The 25,453-nt window shown below is 41.0% G+C and overlaps 1 protein-coding gene across 1 annotated transcript in view; it reads right to left on the reverse strand.

Moving 5' to 3' along the window:
• The window catches only part of LOC6493630, a 58,424-nt gene extending 37,375 nt beyond the window's left edge, over positions 1–21,049 (reverse strand). Inside the window, exons 1-4 of the mRNA XM_032453748.2 lie at positions 20,390–21,049; positions 3,927–4,194; positions 3,462–3,598; positions 198–323 (exon numbers count right to left, since the gene is read on the reverse strand). Coding sequence (XP_032309639.1) covers positions 198–323; positions 3,462–3,598; positions 3,927–4,194 — 531 coding nt within the window. The 5' untranslated portion in view covers positions 20,390–21,049. The remainder of the gene's footprint in view (positions 1–197; positions 324–3,461; positions 3,599–3,926; positions 4,195–20,389) is intronic.
• Positions 21,050–25,453: the final 4,404 nt, after the last annotated feature.

The following is a 25,453-nucleotide window of genomic DNA, read 5'->3' on the forward strand; positions in this document are numbered from 1 at the left end:
TCCAGAACAACCCACCCACCCATTCGCAGATCCATCCATCCACCGCCCCCTGGCTTGGGCATAAAATTATAGCCACGACAACGCAGGCAAATGGAGTGCAAACTCCCGGACAAAATTTATCCGCCCACTCCGAGTAAAAAACTATTTTTATTATCACGTAACATGAATTTTAATAAATGAAATTCCAGCACTCTCACCTGCATGAAGCCCTCGGGGCAGCCGGGCAGTTCGCCGGTGGGACTAAGGCTCGTTTCGTAACCATCCACGTCCGTGTCGACCATGCCCTCGTCGAAGCGGCCCACCGTGAAGCCATCAAAGATGATCTGCAAAGGTAAATAAAAAAGGGTTGGTCAAATAAACTCTTTATATACTTATTGTGAGATTTAAACTATTATTTTTCCAGCCATTTCGACATACAGAAATATGTATTTTTGAGCCAGAAAATTTTGATTTTTGGGCAACAGGGGGACAGAAAAGTTTTAATAAATCAATTCTTTTTATTCTCTTATTTAAAAATAATTATTTTTTAAGCTTAACCCAAAAGACTTATGAATCTTTCGTTTATACTTCTTAGTACTTCACTCCTTCACTCCAGAACCAAAACGATATTTTATTTTTGCTAAAAGTTATGCAAATGAAATTCCATTTGCGAAAAACTGTAAGGGACCATGACACGCCTCTTGGCGCCCGCCCACTGTTTGCATATTTGATTGGCCATACAAAAAAATTACACACACACACTGAAAAGCTACGTCAAGTCAAGGTCAAAGTGAGGAAGTTCTGAGGCAGAAAGTCAAGTATCTAATCTGGTATGCAATATGTACATTATGTACTTATGTGTACACATGTATTTTTCTTAATAAAATATGCAAATAAATGCCAGAGTCTGAGGGTGTGTGTGCTGTGCTGTGCCCGAGTGAGGAAGCTCCGAAAATTGGAAAGAAAACTCAAATGAAAAGGGTTCTGCCTCGTGTTTCACTTGCCACTTGCTTTTCATTTAGTCAAGTATGCAAACACCTACGCATTCGAGAGATTTTCACTTCCAATTTGAAATATTAAACAAAGGCAAGCGTGACAGCGACCAAAAAAGAGGAGTTCGGATGGAAAATCCACATCGTACACGGCATTTGTGGCTTCATTAGAGGCGACAACTGGATGTCGGGTGGGAGAATTCGAGAAAAACTTTTGAATTTGCAAGTTTTCCTGGGCCAGGACGGGAGGAAACTCTCCTGGGCAAATCGAGGACATAATTTATGTGCTTTTTGCATTTTGGCTGTGAACTTTTTGGCTCTTCAACGTGGCAAAGTGTGAAACTTAAATCAGACTGCCTTTTATTGTTTACGGAAAAAATACCATTTATTCAATAGAGATTAAACATTAAAAAAATTATCACAAGATGATGAAAAAATTGCAAACTATTATTCGATGGCACAAAAAAAAATAAGCTCATGTTATTGATATTTAAAAATATGCTAATTTATGCAGAGTTTGTTATGCGCGGTATGCACACTTTTTCCTGTCTATTTAAGTGTTTTAAACTACTCGAAAAAAGTACACTTTTGGCCATTTGATTTAACCAAACTCACGGCCGAGTATGGGTTAAGGTATTTCCAATAAAAATTAGCCCATGGGTAAATGGCAAACTCCCAGGCAATTTAAACTTCTGCGTGGGTCTGGTATTCCGGCTGACAATCATCAATCAATATGTACAAACAGACAGGGCAACAACAACCCGACTCCCTGGCTCTCCGGCTCTGCGGCTCTCGTCCTCGCGGATGTCTAACATTATTATTTCAAGCAATTTCCCACACAGACGCGCCAGTGTGAGGCAAAAAAAAGCATGCAGACCTTTGGGAAAGCGGGAAACCCGGGAAGCCAGAGAAAAGCCAACCGCATGATTTATATGCTACGATGAAGAGTTAAAGGGAAAAAATGTACAGAGAACCGAAATGAATATTTAAAAAGGTCCAAAGTATCTTACAAATTGGCTTTTAATTTCTATTTAGAGTATTTTATATAATTTCAGGAATTGTAGCCAGAAAACCAAAACCTCAATATACAATTTTGTAATTAATTTTTCCTTTTTTTTCTGTGTATAATTTATCAAAAAATGTGGTCTACAAATGCGGAAACACAAAATAAAAAGTTATAACTTATGCATGACAGATTTGTGCAAGGTGCAAAGCCCACGAAGGAACATTTTGCATATATCATTCTATATGGATGTACCTACTTATTCAAATGTGTGTGCAAGACTCCCCAGAGTATTGGACGGAAATTCGAGACGCAAACTTTTCAGGGAGGATGTGGCAGAAACAAGGGGGCGGCAAGGGAACAGATTTGCTGACTACCACTTCCTGGGACTCAACTGCTCATTGCGATGTTTACGCAAATTGCAAGGGAAATCAATTATTTTCGAAATTGAAATTGACGTTTCTCTGACAGCTCGCCAAAAATGTTTTGAAGCGTGTCTAATTTCATTGTCAATGTGGGTGGGATCCACTTTCCGTTTGCTGCTCGTCGCTTGCCGCTCGATTTGTTTGCCTATTTCCTCTCCAGCTATCTTTCTTACTCTATCTGTGTGTCCTTTTTCAGAGACTCCTTCACTGTCTATCGTACCATCTCTGTCAGTGTCCCCCAAAGGCTTTTTAAAGAGCTAGGCCCCACTTAAAGCGCGGACTGAAATCGCCAGGAGTCCTAATTAAGCACGCACCGAATGCTAGAGCCTCCGAAAATGTCAGGAGAATGCCACTGAGGCGAGAAATGGAGACATTCTGCGTGGCAAGCATGAATGGAGATAGAGATAGAGCTTAAAATAAAGGGAGAAAATGGGGTAGTATGGATTCAAAAATACCCTAGACAATCAAGTTCGCCCATAAATCATAACTATACGATAACATGGGTGTATTTGGTATCATTTTTAATCATGAATGAATAGATAGATGTTTTATTAAAACATTTTACAATTTAAAAAGTACACAGTTTAAGTCTTAATTTTTTTAAGATAATCCTTAGAAAGCATATATCCAGTTTATTCACCCATTAGAACCACAAACCCGTATCTTCATCCAGACCAGAATCTATTGTTGTGGCAGGGGAATAATTCTGTCTCGGAATATTTCACGGCGGTGCATTTGTGCATGTCGCTGTCGTCTGACATTGTGTGGGAGTTGTGTGTCAGTTCCTGTTAGAGAAGGCTCCCCACCTGCCCCGCATACCACACACACCCGTACACCCTGGACTCTCTCTGGCCATCGGATGTGTGTGCATTGCACTTTTATGTCGCTGACGCACGGCTAATCTTTGGCCTACGGCTCACTAAAGCCAACAATCGGACAGCGGACTACGGACACACAGACAGAGGACAGCGGACAACAACACGAACCGAGCAAACACTGCACGGACTTGGCAGTTCTTCCCCTCCCAAAAAAAAACACCCCTTAGGTAAACCCCTTACTCACCTGGACAATGTCGCCTTGATCATGACCGGATGCTGTGAATGTCAAGTGACAGAGGAACGGCAATTTATTCCACTGTGGCGTTGGCACTTTTATGGCATAGGTGCGTCCAATATCGCCATAATAAGTCCGATTGCAGACTGTCGACAGAGTGAAAAAGTAGAATGTGAGTTGAGTATTCGGTAAACTACAGTAAGTCCACGAGAGAGCGTTCATCTTTTGATTCACTTTTGATTTTTTCAGTTACTTAATGAATCCAAAGAGGCGTATGAGCTATTTTGAAAAGTCTCATCTTGCGTATGAGTAATAAAATATAACTCATACGCACCGTTGGATATTTTATACCAAATGCATTTACTAAAAGTTGAATTTTTAGGTTAACTCTGTCCAGGCCTTACTGTTCCTTGTATATTTTAACTCCTTTTGTCAGGAAAAAGCAGACATGGCCATCTGCTGGCATTTACTCACCGGAGCAATGTTTGGGCTCATCGGTGCCATCGGCACAGTCGCTGCGTCCGTCGCAGTATTTGTCCAGTGGAACGCAAATGTTGCCGCTGTTCCCGCTGCCCTTGCAGGAAAACTCAGAGACGCGGCAGGCGAATCCGAGGGTGGTGGCCAGCAGGAGGACCAACACCGCGGGCAGCAGCAGTTGCAGCTCCACCAGACGCAGCACCGACGAAGATGAGCTCCACAACCGGTGATGGCAGTGTTTGTGGCGTCTGGGCATCCTCGGCATCTGAAAATGGGAATGGTGACGAAGGGATTAGTTGAGTCAACAAATTGTCAGGTGATGTGCTGGAATCAAAGCGTTCCTGTCAACCGGAAAATGAGCTGGCGGTGAGTCGTAGAAAATGCCCTCTAGCTGACCTAAAGGGAGTGTGTTTTAAACTGATATTTTTAAAGTCCTGTGTTCAGGATTGAAACCAACGTTCTTTATACAATACTTTACCAACGTTCCAAACCAACGTTCTTTATACAATACTTTAGTTGCTTTATAAGAGGTGGCCGTTAAATGGCCGTTTTTCAATTCCTATTTCTTAGCTCTTTTCTGCTAAATGAAGTTGTAATCCGTTTTCTAAAGTACCTTTAAGTAATTCCCTTTTTTCCTTCCAGCCCGCTTTCTGTATTTATCTTTGTTAGCTTTGCCCCCTGTGGCCTTCTCATTTTTCTGCAATTTCTGCTTAGTCTCCCAAGCTAATTATTTTAGCTTCAGTTGGGATACTTTTCGTTGCCCACTTGTAAGTTTCTAAAATCAACAGGAAGGGCAAAGGGGCGGACAACTCTCAGATCCATCGTGGGTCCCCAAGCAACGGACGCTCTTCAAGTCGAGCTAAGTAACTGAAAGTGTCCCGGTTGGCATTATCTTCATTCTTTAACCCTCGTTGATACAAACCCATACACATACACGGAGAATGTCCTGGAGGGGAGGACACAATTATAGCACAAGTCGAGCGGGAAACATATTGACAGGAGAAAGTCACGAGGGGACGCCTCTGAAATAATGGGAGCGGGAAAAAAGGGGAGACCCAAGCGTTATGAGTGCTTTCCTGTTTGGCACGCGCCGCTTTTCCCAATCCACTTTCCCCCTCTTGTTGTTCCCCCCTTCCCGGCAACTGTCATGCCACATTATTATGCTTTATTTCCGTGTGTCCTCTTTTTGTTTTATTTAAAAAATGTCCTGGAATTTGAATAGACTGCAAAAATAAATTATGCTTTTTTGACGTATAATAAGTAGTTATATTATAATAATTATTAGTGAATGTATTTTAAGAATAATACAGCTTTTGAATTTTAAAAATTGTTAATAAAAACACCGCAAGATATCTATTTCTTTGACAATTTTTTTTCCGTGTCTCAAGAAGTTTGCAGAGATCTTGGCGACGCCTTTTGAGACGCTTTTCCTTGCCCTTTGGCACTTCTTGGGTTATTATTTGTGCTTTGGCTGTGGCTGCCCTGCGCCAAAGTGTTTACAACACTTCCGGCGCATAATGGAAAACAAAAGGCTTAAAAGGGGATACACAATGGATTTGAGCAATCAAGTGCGCTTTCGAGCACCCCGACCGATAACAGTTTTCTTTTTCCCTTTTCACTGCTGACGTTGTGCTGTGTTTTCGCTTTTTTTCTTGCACCTGCCATTAAGTTGAGGGCTAAGGAGAAAAGATGCTTGCGCCTCAGCCCCTCCGACCAGTTTGTTTCAAAGTCATAACAATGCCGGGTTTTCAATATACGCCGAAAGCAACCCACACGTATGAGCCATAAAGTCCTCCCATGTGGCAGGAGGAAAAAAGAAACGGGGCATAAAACTTCAAGTAGTTACGTCCAAATGTCTGCACGGCTTTAGCCCTGCCACAACAATAAAGCCCGAAAGGGTGGACATGGAAAAAAAAAGGTTTCAAGGGGTCTGGCTTTTATGTCTAAAGTTTCACTTGAATGTCGAGCACACATACACCCACGACGGCTTTTTCCTGGAAAAAACGACATTTAAATTCTGGGGGAGAATGCAAGGCAAGCACCTATGCGCCCAGGATTCCGGGTCAGAGGAATTTTAATTATAAACTCAACTGGATTTTCGGTCTGGCATCCACAAAAATACGTTTATACTTCAGTTAATTCAATGCAGATCCGCCCGACTCCTATGTGATTGAGCTTAGGAATGCAGTTACGAGCAAGTGGAGGCTATGAATAAGGCTGCAGGCCAGCTGAAAGGATAATGGCCAGGAATAAGGAAGGAGGCAGAGTCGGAAGATAATCGGTTGCAGCACAAGCCAGCTCCCGGCTCAAAAGGTCCCAGGAAAAAACAAGGAAACAGCTTGTAAGCCATCTCTAAGCCACATGCCGGCAAACAGGCCAGTCAAGGCTATAAAGAACGGCATGGTGGTCAAGAAAGAAAGACCAGAAAACAACAATAGCAAGAAGTTCTTTGGAAGAAACATCGAATGAAAGGCTTCTCAGGGAATGGCAGGCAAATAAATTTGTGTACACACAAAAAATGCACATCACCACTTTTAAATAATGTTAAACCATTAAAGAGGAAAGTGAATCCCCTTGTAAATACAATCCTTAATAATCACTAACCGATTGCCACAAGCTAGTTGATACACCAAAAAAATATTCCTCTTATCCCTTAAACTTCATTCGACTTCTCAAAGGTCTTTCATTGAATTTATGACCACATGACTGGAATGACACTCGACTGTGCTCAGGACTAGCTAATCCAATCAATGCACTCCCATTCCCCGGCACAATCAAATTCTAGTTACATATTGAGTCCTTCGGATGCAATCACATGGCCACAATTAGAAGGCAGAAAGCAAAGGGATAGGGAAGCAAAAATTTGCCACACTTGACAAAGAATTTATGCGACGCTTATGAAGGGCTTAGGAGCTAAGACCTCTTCACCAAATGACAGAGTTTCACTTTTTTGCTGGCACACAACGAAAGGGAAAATGGAAAAGCCCATGATGTCTATTGGTCTATCTCACTTCACTAAATAAACGCATCTGGGCCATGGAAAGCCACAAGCTGTGAGAGATGGAAAGAAAGTAGAAAGCAACGGAATAATATTTGAATTTCTCTCTCAGAAATCAAGTCGCAAATGTGGGCATTTCATTTTCCGGAAAATGAAATAATTTCCACAAAAAATAAGAAAAAACAACAAGCTGACAAAAAATAATAATATTTATAATTAAATTAATAAGAAGCAGCATCAAAAGCCGACCGGAGCAGAGGGCCAAGAGGCGACTCGCGGATGGCCAGAAGGCGTCGGGAAATTAGCATAACAAAGCCATTAGGGGACTCGCAGGGGAGCGCCAGTGGATTGTGATTTCAAAGCCAGAATACAGCCAGCGGTGGCAATGACAGAGGCGCCTCGTCCAAGGGAAGTTCGGCGTGGAGGTGGGGGAGGGTGGTGCTGGCCAAAAGGCGCAAAACGGCAACACAAACACAAACAGACTTCGAATGTCACCCGCACAGCAAGCTGCACGAAAATAAAATGGAGAGGTCTTCATATTATGGCCAAAAGGAGAGATAATTCTTCACTTCAAATAAACAATTTTGACAACTTAATTAGTAGATCGAAATATATATTATTTAAATTAAAAATATGTTAAGTAAATTAAGAATTTTTCATTTTTAATTTAAAGTTCCGCATTACACTATTTTCTTGAATATCTTTCTTATATTTTTTTATGTGTACTCTTCCACTGGATAGTATTTTTCTGCGTTCTCTTTTTTCCAGCCGTAGTCTACGTGCGAAGCTACTTTTTGAGTAATGGCTAAGATTACGCTGCAATGTTGGGGAAAAGCGGGAAATGGTCGAGAAGAGCGCCAGGATGCAGGGGATGGGGCAGAGGTCCTGTCGCTTGTCTTTGCACAATTTAAAGTTGGTGTCACGCATCACGCTTCGGTCTAATGAGTCTCGTTTCTCCTCTCGTTTGCGCCCAAGCGTCGTCTGTGGCAATTGCAACGTGATTTGGCCAACACAGCGGATCAGAAGGAACGAGGAGCAGAAGGACGTTGGCAGGAGTTATACTCTGGTTACACGCTCTGGGAGACAATGCGGCGTATGAGTAATGTATAATTGAGAACACCCGCAATCAAATTAATCAGGAAAAAATGATAGAGTGGAATAATAAATAATTTTACAATTGAATTCATTTATCAAATCCAAAATAAATCTAGTGATAATTTTATTGGCTTATTAATCAGGCAAATAAGTTTAATTTATTAAAGTTGTGCTTTAAAATTATTTAAATAAAGTTTTTGGAAGAAATAAATGATAATTATGGAATAAAGTGGCAATAATTGTTTGGTTTAACTCATTTATAGTCAAATTTACTTTCATAGTTCAGACTAAGAAACTCCATTTCAACTTTTACAATTAAAACACTCAACTGTAATCCCTTCCATACACTCTAATGTCATAATTGTAAATCTGTCTTATTTTCCACACCCATGGACAGGAGTTTAATCAAATTGTCGTTTACTTTTGGCATTTTCCTGACATGTTGTACCCCCTGGCCTTATGGCAAATGACTGGCCTTATGATATGACTTATTCGCCACATACTCCCCGAATTTTATCTCCCATTCATTTAACTATTCCTCATGCTGTCTATCAGCCAGCGCCCAGAAATACCAAGAGTCATTAGCATTAAAGCCGGCAATCATAAAACTGACGCAACGCCATCCGAAGAGGATTGCGAGTCCTTTTTGCCACATTAAAAATGTAAACTTAATTTTAAAGCCAAGGCGGAGAGAGCGGGCAAAGATTGCGTGTGGAATGGCGGGAATTTGTAGCTAAAGTTGGAATTGGTACGGAACGAAAAAAAAATAATGGAGGAGCGGTGGTCTGGAGGTCTGGCCTGGGATCTCATACAACTATAATGCCGAATCCCGACGGTTCTTTCTCTGAGAAAACATTTCGCATAAAATGCCAAATGCTTTTGGTCCTGCCGGCATGTGTGTGTAGATGTGTGTGCTGTGGGGGCTGTGTGGGGGTGAGCTCGTAAAGCAAACGATTGTAGCCAAAGCTACAAACTGACAACAATGTAGACCGTCGTGGATTTTTATGCCCGGCAAACTGTAAAAAAGGCCCCCCAGCCCCGCAGACCCATTCATACCCGGGCAGCCTTTCCAGTCTCCAGTCTTGCCAAACAAATTGCATATGAGCATTTTGCATTTTCAATTTAAATTTTTCGCGCTCACTTCGCCCGGCATTCAAAATAGAAGCAAAAGCAAACCGAAACCCGGCGAAAATTGAAATTCACGCCATCTCGGCAAGTAATTTCTTGAATAACTAAAAAATAAAACCCCCACCAAAGGGCAACGAACTTTCCGGCTGGCGGGAAGGAAGGTGAAATAAAGCTAATGCGGAAAATGCATTGGCCTAGGCCAAGATACTCCTGGAGGTTAGTTCAAGGACTGGCCAGACATTGTCGGTAGCCTTCGGCATCGGGACTAGACTTTAGTATTTCTTTACATTCGCTTTGCTTCCTTTTCTTCGAGACTCGGGCCGGGCGTAATGAGTTTCAGCTCCTTGGGCTTCAGTGCATACATCACGCATACGCCATGTTAGACATGAGAAATGTTAGACGACAATCTGTCTTAAATATTAAAAAATAATATTATTTCTAGAGTTTATTTTTAAATCTGTTCGCCAGTTGGGTAAAAATGTATTGCCTGGAGTCTAGGTCGTAGACACTGTCTAAGAATCACCTCAAAAGCAAACACAGACACCAACAGAAGTGGCGGTTTTGGGCGAAGGAGATACGGTGGCATAGGCTTTTGCATTTAATCTTATGAATCTTTGAACATACTTTAGCACTTTGACACTTTTGCCCATCGCCGAAGGCAGCGGCAGTGTCGGGCCTTGGCAAACAGTTTTCGGCCGGCTTTTTAGACTTTGTTACCAGGAATAAAGTGCCATTAGTGTGTGGGTGTCCTCGGAGGGAGCGTGGGCTCCCATCTACGTGGGTATCTTAGATTAATGGCAGTTGGCTGGGGAAATTCAGCTCTTAGGTGTTGTGCGAATATAGGAGAGACGTGCCTGAGTGCCCAGTTTTATGTTCTAATTCGACTGCATTTTCCAGTCCTAAGAAAATAGTTTTTGTGTTCTTCACGTTTTAATAAAGACATCAAATAATAAATATACCCATTAAATTGGAATATTCTATATATAGAATTTAAGACTTAACTAAAACTAGAAACTTAAAGCCCACAGAGAGATATTTAATTTATTTAAATAGCTGCAAACACTATGTGATATTGATTCGTTTCGAATTCATTGGGAAACACTGTCCAATACGGCAACATTTCAAATTAAAGAAAAATATCCGTAAACACGTCGGAGGAATTTTAGGGGATTTGGGGTCTTGTGTGTGTGGCTGACCGAATGTTGCTTTTTATTTTGTGGTATGGCGCTGCAACTAAATGGAAAATGAAAAATTTATACAAATTCAAATGCAATTCAAGGCCCCAAAAGTAAAGCTGGCTTAAAGACCCGGCCCGAGCCAGCAGATAGGACAGCTGCGGGGAGACCGAGAGCTATCAATGGCAGCAGTTGCTACAAAATGCCAAATTTGCATATAAAGTAAAATTGAAAATGCCAATGGGAGTGGGAAGAGGGCGGAAAAGCGGAGGAAAACCAAGAAATAGAAGAAGATACCACTCGAAAGCCGACAAATGCATTCCTTGACTTGGCCTGCATTGCCATTTTCCACGCGGCAATTGCTTAAACCTCTTCGGTTTCCACTTACTTTTTTTTCTGTTTGTTTGTGTGTTTTGGCTTTGGCGTGTTCCTTAAAAATATTTACATTGATTTGGCCGGCTTTGAATGCCAGCCAGTATTCCGGCCGCCTTCCTCTTTCGTCAGCGTTGAAATATAAATTGCTGGCACTTTGTATTTGATAGGCAGAGTTGCGGAAATGCGCGTCACGTATATTGTGGAGGGTGGGAGGTGGCTAGGAGTGGGTAGAGGAGGATGGTTCAGGATGAGCCTGAATCAAAAACCAACAGAGGCCACAAATCACAAGCCACACTTCGGTTTAAGCCTCTTTCCTAAACTTGGGGAATGGGACCGTGAGTTTCAAAGTTTATGCCTTAAATTTACATATATTTAAAGGTATATAAAATGGTGTAAAAATTTATATTTAATAATCTTGGATTGCTTAGAAGTATTTATATTCTATAGTCCATAAAATACAGAAAACTATACAACCATAAATAGAACTCTTATAGTTTATGGGCCACCTCACGCACCCATCGCTATCCATTTCTCACGTACAATTCCGTGAACTATTTTCGTGTACTTCCTTTTTTTCATTTTGGGGTGGACCAGTTTTTCGCTTTGCTTACGTTTGGTTACTGTGGGCCAGGTAAACGCCGCCGGGGAGCGCATCCTCTTGGCCACGGCCTAACTGATACAAATTTGCTACACGTACAGCTGCGGGGGACGAGGGCTGTGGCAGTAGCAGTGTGGGAGTGTACGGCCGGAGAAAGATACGGCCGCCGTGGAGTACGTGTGTTCGTTAGGCTAAAATCCGCGCGGACTAAGCACCCGGACCCCACGTCCTTGCCGCCAAGCAGTGTCCTGCGCATTGTTGCCAGGCTAAAAACTAATTCGAAATTCATGGGCTCGATTTGCATTTTTGATTACTTGGAATACACTACACTACACTATACGCATAGCTAAACTATGGGATCCTAGTTGCTTTCATTGTCTTGGAGGAGAAACTAGGATACACACAAACACACACCTGTAAAGGTGTGATGTTTATATTTACGAAAGGAAAACTGTACGGCTTTGGGGACTCGGGGAGTTTGGTGTGGGCATTTTTCGTTAGTTTTAAGTAATTGGGCGCCATTTTATGGCACACTAACACACACGCACCGGGCTACACAGATACCGTTATCCACCAGGGACGCATAGCAAAAAACACATAAATATTAAAATAAAAATAAAATTATAATGTATGCGTTATGGTTTAATTGGTTGCAGTAAAACGTGTCTCCCAGCCTCCTATGGCCCCACCTCACTCTCTGTTAGCCTCTTACCCCGGTTAGCTGCATTTTTGTGGCTTTAATTAAAAGACCAGGTAGGCAGATGGGCATCAGGCAGGTGAGAGAGGAGTGATGGAGTGTAGGCAGAATGTAAAAACTAGGGGAATCTGGGGAATGTGTCTGCCATAAAGCAGAAACAGTAAAATATGCTCAACTAGCTGGGGGGAGCACTTTTTCTTAGTTTAATGGCTGGCGGAAATTAACGTTGATTACATTTTTGTGTGATTTTTGCATAAGGAATTTTAAATTTAATTTGAATAGAGCTGTCTGTTGTTAACTATTTCAATATTATTTTATAGTTACATAAGGTAACCAAAAAAAAATTTTATCAGGATACTAAATTAATTACTTCCATTAATATCCGTTGCCAAATAAATTCCATTTAGGCCCATTAAAAATACCAGAAACCAACACACCATCAACAGATCTAAGCAATTTTTTTTTTAAATATGTGTATGCAGAAAATTAAGCAATTTCCTGTGCGACTCGGATAATCCTGGTCCAATTTTCACAGATTTGGGAACCAACCCCAAATTGGGAATCCCCACTAATTAAGAGGACCGTAAAGCCACCCTGCCCCAATCCAACTAATGGCAACAACACATTTGTTTCCGCTTTCCTCGTACCTTCATTAGGACACTTTACCTGACTGTCACCGGCAAAGGCAGGAGCAGCAATTCCATTGCATAACAACATGAAAGTGTGCTAATTTGTTTAGCCAGCGCCACTTTCCAACTGCACTAATGCTGACAAATAACTATAATAATAGCTGGAGCAGTAACACAGTCGTTTCGAGTGTTGCGACAAAACTTTCAAATATGCCAAGCCTGCCACTGACTCTAGAAATTATTCTGTTTCAGCCTCTATACCTGTTTTTGGGCCACAGCCCGAAGTTGGGGATCCCATTGTCATTGCCTTTGATGGTGTTGATTGTCTACGTGTTTGCGTGTCACCCGGGCATTACGGCCAGAATGTCAGACAACCACGAATGGCTGGCTGGCAGTTCCCTCGCCTGCCAGAGGAATGACTTAATTAGTCAAAAATTTTGGCAATGTCTTGCACCTGAGCAGGAGTGTCACAGGGATAAATAGGGAGCTAAAAATAGGATTGTCAGGTTACAATTAAATTTTTAAGGCAAAGAAGGTCAACACATACTTCTCTTTAAAATTAAAGGTGTATACTTATTTCTATTGAATTTATTTCTATGATATGTATTCTATTATTAAATTCTATTTTTACAATTTCCATTAAACGAACCGAAACGGATGCTTCTAAAATTGTCATCGCATCGTCGGCCACCATAAATTACGTTAGCTACATTAGCTTTTTCCCTGTTGATTTTTGATTATGTCCCCCGGACCGGTGAGTGTGGGTTTTTCATGGCAGTCGGATGTGTGTACCTCCATCTACGTGCCCCAGGTGCCTGCCAACTGTTTGGCCATGTCTCCTAATCAATGACCCTTATCACCCTGTCGCTGGTGGCTTTAATTAAAGTTCAAACTGTCAGGCAGCAGCACCAGAATCGAACGGACGAAAATTGAATTTTAATGTACGTATACGTAATATTCGCCAGCTCTTCCCGCCCGAGTTTTCCCGCCTTTAATGCAATCAATAGACGACGAGAACAGCTCAACTTAGCCCACATTACTCAGAGCAGTAAGCTCCGAAGCAGCCACTTGACAAGCTGCCGCAGCATAAGGGGACCGGAATAGAAGAAGGAGTGAAAAAAGGACATAGAAACGGAGAGGCAGAGAGCGAGCAGAGACGTCCTCAATTTTTGTCTTCTGGTTTTGTTGTATTCTGTGGCCTACTTTTCGGGGAGCGAGCAATCAAAGCGGTATTGGCGCATATTAGAAAATGAAATTTCCCACCAGAGAAAGGCAGGCGGAGAAAGTAAAGAGTGAGAATTGGTAATTGGGCTAGGGTATTCAAGAGGCCCAAACTAGTTCTCCATGGGGTATTTAGGGGAATTGTAAATGAGGGGAATGGCTTTAAAGCAAAAAGTTACTTTTCAATCACTGACTTTAAATAGAAGTTATTCTATTCACTAGCCACTTCAAACATTGGCAAGTTTTTATTTAGTTTTTAGTATCGCTTTTTCTGTTGTCATTCAGTTGATATTTTATATCCACTTGTTTCGATTTCTAACATGGTCTGCACTTTTGAACTGGCGCGTGTTTATTTGAAATTTTTGGTATTTATTGGCACTTGATGTTTTGTGGCCTGTAACCGAGTGTCACGTCTCGTTCTCTTTTCATTTGTGTGCTGTCAGAGCTTTGCTGACTTTTATCTTGGCAATTTATTTACTTTTTATGCAAATCAAATTACGCCTGGCCAAAAATTCATAAAAAAAACAGTTTCATATTTGCTCCAGGACTTTCCAGCGATTCAAATGAAGGATTTTTTTTATATTTTTTCTGATTGTGCATAAACGCGTTTATAGTATAGTTTTTACTATTCATAAGTCTACGTTTTAAATTAATAGATCGCATTTTTGTGACAGCCACAAATTGAGGGCGATAGATAACAATTGCTGTCAGTTGCCAAGGATGTGTAATCGAACAAAGCCCTGATGGAAATTGATGGCAAACAAATAAATACATGTTCATGTTTTAAATTTCAATCAGTTTGAGCAAATTTGTTCTTGATAAAAATCGGAGAGATTGTGGCCCTCCAACGATTAAGTCATTCATATTTATTTGACTCTTGCCATTTGTCCAACAGGAAGAAATAAATATTGTGGCTAAATCTTTTGATTCCTTATTTTTCATATATAATATTTTACTCAAAAACTTTCAAATTAGCTGTTCAACAAGAATCAAGCAATAATAGTAGAGACTTTCTAAAGGCAATTTCTATGGCCAAGAAAAGTCTTTTTCCGACCAACTTTGTCTGTCATTTTTGAGGAAGTATTGCAGTCTGCAGGAACATTTTTAAGCGCTGTAGAAATATTTTCTCATTTCACATTTGTTGTGGCTCCGACAAACATTTTCCATTTTTATTTTATTTTTTTTTTTTTGGCTTCTTCGCATGAATATGCATATGCAGAGTGAAACTAAATGGCGTGTAACAGGCTCCGAGCAAGGAAAACAATAAACTTGTGCTTGAGGTTTTCCTCGACATTTGAAGATGCTGGGCGAGTTTGGGGTAGAGCGGAGGAAGAATTTGAAAACATATTAAAGACTGGCGCCAAGACCTGATCAAACTGATGGTTGGCTTTTGGGACATTGGCCAAAACCGATGCCATACCAAAAAAAAATGCTGCGAAACTTATAAACTTTGACAACAAAAGTCGGAATGGGCCACGGATCTGAGAATAAAATGAAAGAGAAAAGCCAGAAAATGAAATGGCATGTGTGCGGAAAATGTGGGGATAGGACTCGGAGGTCCTTGCATTTTTCCAGTTCACGCAAACAGAGCGCAACGGACACGTAAAAAGCCGGAGAAGTTACATCTCTCTCTGGAGCGGGCGGGGATAAGGTGGCTGGGGTGGGGCGTGCCAGGAGTTCAGGCCAAAAACAAACAACAGCACTCTTGGGCCTGCCAATGGCACAGTTCAATTTCATTTTAGATCAACAACAAAAATAAAACAAGCCAAATCCGAATAGAAAATCGAAATTTGCTGGAGCAGGTTGTCATCGATTTAATCACGACAAAGTTGTATAGATTCTTTTACAAATTGGACTGAGAATATCATGATTGAGTGTTTATTTTATGAAATTTTGGACATGTATATCCATATATATAGTATAAAACTCTAATCATAATTTACAAGATTGAATAAGCACATAGTTGCAAGAAATTTGAATTTCTCCCGTCTGAAAAGTAACATAAATTAGCCCTTGGGCTGGCAATTGGACACAAATACCCCGAACAGTGAAAAAGCCAAACACAATATTGAGTTTGTCAATAGCCAAGTCAAGTTGCACCCAAAAACTTTGTATAATTGGCAACAGAAATTTGACACGAAACAACTTGGCAGAGGGACCCAACATTTGCTCTTGTCCACCCGCCCATTTCCCTGGAAATTTAATGCATCCGTCCAGTGAACGAAGTCTGAATGAAATACGCTTCTAATTAGTGGCGACCCTGTGCCCATTTCAACAATTTCCTCCTTTTTTTCACTCTTGCACTCCGCACACAAAGCCCAACAGAACGAACGAGAAATTTAATTATTTATGAAAACATGAAAAGCAGCCTGAACATTTTTCATTAGGGCCGAGAGTTGTTCTCCGCCCGCACGAAGAACCCCTCACCGAACAAAAAAGTACAATATAATTGCAAAACGTCCAAGTCCATAGCTAAACCCAAACAGAAACCAACTTTGACCGACTAAGGCCTGACCGCTATTGTGGCCTTGAATCGGCTGCGGAAAAAGGCTAAAAAGGGCTGGAGCAGGGACTGGGGAGCGAGCCAGCTAACTCATATGTAATTTGGTTTTAGCCGCAGAGTTCCGAGTTCCATTTTCAGCATGCGAGGCAAAGAGCAAACATCAGTACGTGTATTATATGGCCGCGATATATTAAGCCCGTACACGCGAGAGGCCAAGAGCAGAGGCCCAAACAACGAACAAAATTGGGCCAAGGAAGAGTTCACTCAAAAAGGGGAAAAGGATAACAGGAACCGTTAAAATAGGCACAGACCCAGGCCCAGGCCCAGGCCAAAAGTCAAAGTGAAAGTATCACGGAAGTCCCGAATAAAATGTCGGTCACATTATGGTAATTTATATTTGATATGTTGGCCAGAAAGTGGAATCCGTTTCCGCATTTGGCCAACGGTGTGCTACATATGTCTGGTACTTAAATTTGATTGATGTTAGAATGGGAATTTGTGTCTATTATGGTATTGCGGCATGACACGAATCGATTCTAGGTAAAGTGGCTTCAAAAATGTCAATTTTCGTACTGAAATTTAATCATGACATTATTTTCATAAAACTTTCAATAAGTATTACACTTCTCGCTATGAAATATAAAAGAAATATTTACACTTAAAAACCATTTATTTGAGGTTGATGGAAAAATCAACTTGAAATGTAATCCCGACTTTACAACTTAGAACAATTGATGAAAAAACTGTGTGTTGATTTTGCAATTTACATTACAATATCGTGTTATATATTGTGTTCTCAAACAAGTTGAAGCTAAAATGGCAATAAAACAAGCTTTTTAAAAAGTTTCTTTGTTTTCAGTTTTTTTCTCCTGTTTTGGTTTTTTTTCGGCCTTTTTTTTCTAGCCAGCTCGTGTGTATCCTTTTTCATCATGTGTGGCTATCCTTGCCCGTTCTCATGTATCTATGCATGCAAAATGCCCATTTTGGTTGTTGGCTAAATGGTTTTTTTTATTTCTGTATTTTTGTTTGCTCTGGTTCGCTTTTATTTTTGTAGGGGCCACGTTTAGCCTTCAACTCTGGCCGCTGCTTGTTATTGATTTTTTTTTCGCTCGAATCCTAGTAGTTTCGGTACAAGGTTTTTTAATATTTAATCGCCGGACGGTCGCCGTCCTTTTCAGCTCTGTCTCTGTCCCTGTCCCTGTTGCGCAAACACAATTCGGAAATGACCCAAAAATGCTTAAATCTCAATAAAAGGGCATTTTGACTTGAACTGTCAGTCAGTCAGTCGGTGAGTCGGCGAAGGGTTTTTCTGGGTCGATGTGTCGGGTCGTTGGGCTGAGTTGGATCAGATGGAATCGGATGAAATGGAATAGGATAGAATGGGGGTATCGTCTGTTGTTTTTAGTCGTCAACATTTTCTATGCCAAGTACCGTTCAAGCACACACATAGAACACTCACACTCATAGTCAGTCTGTTGTTCGCTTGGCAAAGTGAAATTGTGTTAAAAATCGCATTCCTTTCCGTATTTCTGTGCAGCGGAAATTGAAAATAGCGTCGCGGTGTGTGCCACTCTCGTCCTTATTGTTGTTGCTATTGCTGTTGGTGGGGCTGCCGTTGTGCAAAATGCTCATATGGCATGAAAATTTAATTGGAGTAAAATGCTGCTGCACAACTCTCAAAAACTAGTTAGAAAACGCAAAACGAAACGGGAAAGGAGAACGCGCAGCAAAAAACGAGAAATCACTAGCAAAACTAGCACATAAATCAGCGAGAGTTTCCTTTTTTTCCCGCCACCTTTCACCCCTTGATGGCAACTTTCTACTGTTTCCTTTTTTTTACCCAGTTTCGAGATTGAAATGTGCATACGGCATTAGCTTTAAATATGGAAGAAGCTTATATAAATAACATGAATCTTGTGTGTGCGGCAGAGCGGCAACAGAAATGTTTATTAGTCATATTAATAGACTGGTTGGATCTAAAAAAGGACTCTTTAGGAGGTAATGAATTATTTTTAAATTTTATACACTAATTCACGCATAATTTAATTCTCTCATTGACTGAAAAATAAATAATAATACTCATTTATATCAATTGCATCAAACTTAAAAAATAAACATATTTTTTAAAAGTGTATAGTAAGAAATAGAGAAACTATCTGATTTATTCATTCCATACATTCAAAAAGCGATTACTAGAACAATAAATTTAAATGAATCTCAGGCAAATAAAATTGATTCGAGTACTCCAACCCCCCTAATGGAGTTCATTCCTAATATTTCCTTACGATTGTGGCCAACTTTCTCCGCCCAGGCCGTCAGAACTCAAGAAAGGCGGCAACAAATTTATGATGGCCAGCAGAGGGGAGCTTGGCATGCATAAAATGTTACGATATCCCAGCTGAAGCCAGAATAAACACTTAATTTATGCCAGAGGAGTGTGCAATGGTGTGGCCTGCGGGGTGCATTGCTGATAAATCAAAGCCCGCAAAAAGTCTTTGACACTGCTCTCGGCCATGGTCGAGTGGCTGTTGGGACACTACCTCCATGGCCACGCCCACATTTCGGTCACTTGTATGTCTGCGACTGCACTTAGCAAAACAAATGCCCATTTAAAATATTTTTAGTATCCCTATAAGTTACTTGAGGATGATTATCAAGCTATTATTATTCTCACCATCAATTTTATCATTGATTCAACAATTTTATTTCGATTAAATTTTTACCGTGTTGTTTTTTAGGTGAATGTGTTAGAAAAAACACGTAACGTGCACACAATTTCTGCTGACATCAGCTGTTTTGTCTAGAGCTTACGGCTTAGATTTCAGCTCTGACCTCGTTCTCCATCACAGCCCCCAAGCCAAAGTAATAAACAAGGAGGAAAAAAAGCCCAAAAACAAAAACCAAGACCGAATAAACCAAAAAAAAAAACCCAGAAGACAACACAAGAATATGTTGTCCGATGGGCAAATATTTGTCGTAATGCGTAAAGCAAACAGAGTGCCGGAGATGATGGGAATATATTTGGGAAAAGTCTCCGAGAGCCGGGCCATAATGCATAACTCATACGCCGTGTGGGCGGGGCAGTCACAATCAGCCCCATGTGAGCTGATGTCGGCCCCCTGCTCCGAGAACTTGTACAATGACAATGTTAAAAAGTACGAGTGTAGATAAAGCATAATGGGGCATCATCAAGAATATTTAAAGCGAAATTAACTTGAATTACATTGTGGGTTTGGCAAAGAATCAGGCAAGCTTTTTGAAATAAAATACCAGAACTTTCAAAAGAATTTTAGCATAATCATGACATTAAGTTCTTAGAATTTAAGAAAACGGATATTCCCTCTCTCATAAAAATATATATGATATGAGATAAGAGTCATCTTACTTCTAAACTTTATTGTGTCTGGTTACTTTTCAGTCCTAAAGGATAAGCACGGAAATTAACCTAATGTTCTTGCAACCAGTTTGCTCATTCAATTCCATTATGGCAGCTAGACATTCAAAAACAAAGTACAAAAGCCACATTCTCATTACTCAAGCGCTACGGAGAGGAAATCTGTGCCCTGACCTGTCGCAAAATCCTCATCAGAGGCCTACCTGTAATGCAGTCAGAGGACACGAATAATAGACAAAGGCCAAAAACTATGTCAGCCGCCCCACAAAAATAACCAATACAAAAATAATCCAACAGTTGATACTCGGTTCGTTGTCCTACAAACAAGAAAAGGATACAAGCAAAAAAAATAAAAATGCCAACGACGTGGCAGACTTGTCTTTGCAGCCGGCTTAAGGATTGCTCTCCAGCTATATTTATATACTTATTTATATATACTTGTATATATAACCACCTTGCCGTACATTTCTATATAATGTCAAGCAGTGTGTGCCTAAGACCAGGAGATAAACCTGCGGTTCACACACGCACACCAAAAAAAGAATGCCTTCCTCGGTTGGATTACCTCCTTTCTTCACAAAATCCTTTGGAAATATTCAATTTTTTTCCAAGCAAAAAAATAAATGGTAACTTGACACTTTGCTTACTTTAATTTCGCTTTCCTGATGAGCTGATGATGATTTTAAACTGCCTGCGGAAAATGCTTCGTTTGTTTTTATTTGTATTGTTTGTTGTTTTACTTTTTTGTTGTGCTGGAATCCTTATGTTTTTGTGGGCGACATGTTTGCGGTCAAAAGCGTCGGCGACCTTGACTGTCAGCTGCAAACATTTCACTGCTGAGGCCTCCGAAACGAGGCGTCGCTATGGAAAACTCACTGGGCCAGCATCATTCTGCGATTTTTCGTTATTCGAATGGTTTTTATTTTTTGTTTTCACCTTGTAACAATCAATAAAGGATCTCCGCACTCCGCACACGTTGCGTATACGTAACGGCAATCTGCTGATTTGGCACAAATTACGAAACTTTCCTTTTTGGCCGAAAAACACAACTGCACTCACGCACCACACTTGAGCACCTGATACTCTGACATCTTGGTGTGAAATTGACAGCAGGATATATATTTTTTTCAATTTACTTTATTTTTGTAATTATTATTTATTTACTTTATATTATTTTATTGCTTTTCCCGTAGCGATTTTCGATTTTCAGCGATTCTCGTGCGGCTCGTGCTCTGAGGCTTCTGCACATAACGCGTCCTTGTTCCAACTACTGACGTTCGAACGTAATGACATGGCCACAGACTCGGAATCCTGGCCAGGCCAGAAGCTTGAGCTTTCACTCCGTGGCAAGAGCGTGAGCGAGTCTGTGTGTTTTGCTTCTCATCTGGCTTCCATTCAGCGCCATTGTTGGCGCCGGCGCCTTCGGGACTCTCTCTCTCTGAGCCCAGGTTCTTTTTTTCCCTGCACGTGTTCTCCTTTTTCCGCCTCTCGTTTTGGCCTCTTCACGGTTTTGTTTTGTTTTCGTCATTCGTCGTTAGGCAAGGTTAACAAAAACAAAGCTCTCGCTGCTATCTGCCGTCCGTGTGTGGCTGCGAGTGTGTGCGAGTCTGGGCGCCAACATTCCAAAACATCTGACTGCTGTCAAAAAGTGTTGCATGTGTCAGGACTCGGCAGGACATGCGCATTTTTCGCCCACTGTTCGTCCGATGTGCTGCTGGTGCTGGTCAATGTGGGTTAATTCCTTTTCTCATTATAATCCTTATTACCCTTACCTTTAAAATTAAAATGGATGTTTTTGGACAATTTATTTAAAAATTATATCAAAATACAAATTTAATCAAGAAATTTGTTATGGAAATTATTTAATATTTACGATTGGTATTATTATAGATTTACAAAAAAATTGAACTGAATTATAAGCAGAATAGATACCATTTTAAATTAATTTAATAAAGTGCAAGTAACACATTTATGACAATGAAAAACGTTGTTAAAAATCATAAAATTAGTAGCTGCCTAGCCTTAAGTAGTTTTCCACAAGCTCGAATTTAATATTAAATTGCCAACACCCACTCACTGGCCAGGTGACATCTGCCTTCTGCTAAGGCCAAACCAAAAACTAACCGCAAACACCAATTACGCGTATGCTCCTCTACCGAAAAAAGGAAGGATGCCACGAATCCGTTTGCCCGGCGAAATTATGGCCAGGAACCGCAAAATAAAATGGGACAGGTCCAGGACCTGGAGCCGCACCTGATCCCACAGTTAACCCGGACTGCAGCTAGTTAGTTAGTTAGTTTCGGGAAGGATGAAAATGCAAAGGCAAAAATTGCGAAGGCACCTGCAAGCATGCATACATATTTTGGGAAAAGTTGCGACATTTTCGCCGGGGCCCATGGAGCGTCGACGGCGGTGGCTTTTTATTTTTAGCCGGCGCGTGAAAATCCGAGAGGTGACACTTGTCCAAATTATCTTGCTGGATAAACAAGCGCACTTAACGTGTTATCAGAGGCAAACGATGCCAGCCAGCGAGCCAGGCAGCCAGGCAGCCAGCCATCCACCAAGGCAGCCAACAGGATGAGGACATACTCGTCCTCGCACTCACACTTTCAGCGGGTGAGAACATAACCAGCATTGTAATCAAAACCAGGCGAAAGCTGGAGGAGCGAACAAAACAGACATGCAGTTGACTCCAAAAGAGTCGTAGCCTGGCAGGACACGAGGACACTACGAGGACGAGGTGGTGCAGAAGGTGGTGGAGATGGTGGAGTTGGAGGCCTGCCTGCCATGCAATGGACGCTCGAGAGTTGAGAGTGTGACCGAGGATGTCAGAAATGCGTGGCTACACTAAAAAGAATATAAATCATGATATTTGAGTTTAAATAGGAAATGAAATAGATTACTGCCACTGGCTTTAGCTTTAGCTATTCAAAAGCTATTCGAAAAACTTCTGGTTTAACTAATAGTATATATTTTAGTTAAGAACCTATACCCTAAAAACAAATAAACAATTTACATATCAAATGAACTTTAAAGTGCATACAAGTGCGAGTGCAGGACCTTATTTGTGTTCGTTCACCGAGGCGACAGCTGCTGCATAACCCATAGAACTTTCGCACTCCCCGCGTACTCCATACGCCCCCAAGCACTCAAGGCGAGCTGAAAATGTTTAACACGAAAAGGAGTTATCACGCTGACAGCCTAGCCAAAAACCCGGGGGCCAGACGTCACAGGACTCGGAGGGGAAGCAGGACTCTGAAGTCCGCAGTCCGGAGAAGTCGACGTGCCTCGCTGCAAAATTATGACAAAGTTCTGCGGAAGAAAAATGCCGCAGAAGGCGTGGAAAAAATTAAATGCTCTGAAATGAAACCCGGAAAACATATTTTCTTTCAAAGCTGTGGTCTTTAAAATGGTTTAGTCTCTAAAAATAGCAAAATGCTCCTACGAAATGTCCTAAAATAGATACTCATAGTCTTGCGTGCTCTAAATGGCTTTAATACAGAAGCCTTCTATTCTTTTGTTTTGCTTATTAGCCAAAAGCGAAAGCCTTCAAATTTAATGACTTTGTCAGGGAAAAATGCGAAAAAAATGGAGGAACCCAAACCGCAGCCGGGGCGACAGCCCGCAGACAGAAACGAGGCTAGGCAGATAGGCAAATCGACTGCGGGAAGTCGGGAAAATATCCTAGACAAAACATCGCGCCTACATCGACGGGGAGCCGTCAGGTCCTGTCACTCAGGATCCTTTTTTCTCAACCGGCCTGCAAGTGAGAGATGAATGCGCGGTCGAAGATTTGAAGTGGTCGCAGTTGGTGCTAGCAGGAAAATTAAGTTCCTGAAGTTGCAAAATTTCGCCGAGACTCTCCCCTCGACCATCTGGACTGGATTTTGTTGGTTAGCCACCGCGGTGGCTATTTTAGCCACCTCGGAATTGACTTTAAAATGTGGCCACAAAGACGTTAAGCTGTGCGGTAACACAGATTATGAGAAAGTCGGCGCGACTAATTACACATGGTTTTCGAGACCCTCTGCACTGTGGAAAATATGAACCGGAGTCTTATTATATATTAAGATTTTATATTGTGCATATTTACTATATAAGTCGTATTTGGTATTAGTAGAACAGTACTATGCAAACTATGTGAAATAATCTCTATTTTTCATATCTCATCCGGGTCGTTTACTCTAGGCTCTTAAAGCCAAGACCTACACTTGGATGAGAAAAATCTGAGAGCATTAGAAAGCCTTAGATTCTATTGGAAATATAACTCTTTGAAATCATATAGATATCAATAATGAACATCCGAGGTTTCTTCAAAGAGATATTTGTTGAAAAGAATAGCTGATATTGGTTAAATTTATCGTTTATTTTCTAACCGAAGTTTGGGGGAAGCTGCAGACAATTTTTACGATGATTCCTCCTGTAACATCCATTGACCATGACGCTAGGTACCCTTTAGGGCTCAAGCCTGTGAATTTCAGTCCATATTGCAAAACGAGCGTTCAGTCGTCATTTTCATCTAATAGTCTTTTCCCGGAGCAGCACTCATAGAATCCATAGTTCTCAGGTCATTAGCTGAATAAAATCATCCGCAGAAGCCAGAATGAAAGCATTTAAAACGGACAGCAAGTAGAATCACAACTGATTAGAATGCTCTATTTCTTAAAAAAAAAAATAAAATTATAATTGAAATAATCTCTGAAAGATTAACAAATTTATTTTGTTAAGTTTTTTTTGTTGTGTAACCTTGTTGTTTTAGGCTTGGCTGAAAACAAAAACATCGTCACAAAAGGCAACTTAACCCGTTAAGGCGTTAAAGAGCCTGGCCGAGTGGTTAAAAGCTATGACTGCCGTGATGATAATGATTATGGCGATGATGACGACGGCGACTGGTTAACTTTGCCTGACTGGCTGCTGCTGCTGCCTTGGTTTACTGGTTGGTTGCCTCAGTTTTTTGCATCCGTCCAAGTTGCTCCCAGGAAGGGGTGGCATAGTGGTTGGAAAGGAAAGTCAAAGACTTTTTGAGTGGACTGCAGTACTCTGCAGAGGTTAAACACTAACCTGCTGATGCCAAGCACAGCGGCACAACGGCTAGGAATTTGGAGAGGTCTTTGAGGATATTTTTTAGAAGCCGAAGGACGAAGCTAAAATGCTCTACTATTCTTTCTTCATTAAATCAAATATATTGAAATTCAGAATAAAACCTAGCTAGAATCAAGCCAAGATGGAATTTATAATTTATTAAAAATTCACACGTACGACAATTAAATTCAAAATGCAAAAATTCAAAGTTATCCCCAGAGAAAACTCATTTCAAACTAGAATTCATATTTTTGTATTTCATCAAAAGTTATATCTATTGTACGGCAGTGAATACACCTACGATGAGCTCACATCCCGCAAAACCATCAAAGTGGGGCTCTGTTTATGCAAATATGTTGGGTCTGAGGTTTTTCTTTGGCTGTTGCCGGCGGAGTTCTGTTCCTGCACATTTGTAACTGTGTTAGGCGTTTGCCTGAAAAGCAAAAGAAGCCAGGCACAACACCTGAAAAACAGGTGAAAATGAAGACATTTTTTGAGTGTGAGTGTCGGTGTGTGCTTGTTGTTAAAGTTAAAGTTTGTTTGCCAGGAATTTTTGCGAGAGTTTGTTTACATTTTGCCGTCCATTGCTTTGGCCAAAAACTTTTTGTCCAGCTATTCTGTTTATTTCC

This window comes from Drosophila ananassae, chromosome 2R, assembly GCF_017639315.1.
Source record: "Drosophila ananassae strain 14024-0371.13 chromosome 2R, ASM1763931v2, whole genome shotgun sequence".
Taxonomy (NCBI): domain Eukaryota; kingdom Metazoa; phylum Arthropoda; class Insecta; order Diptera; family Drosophilidae; genus Drosophila; species Drosophila ananassae.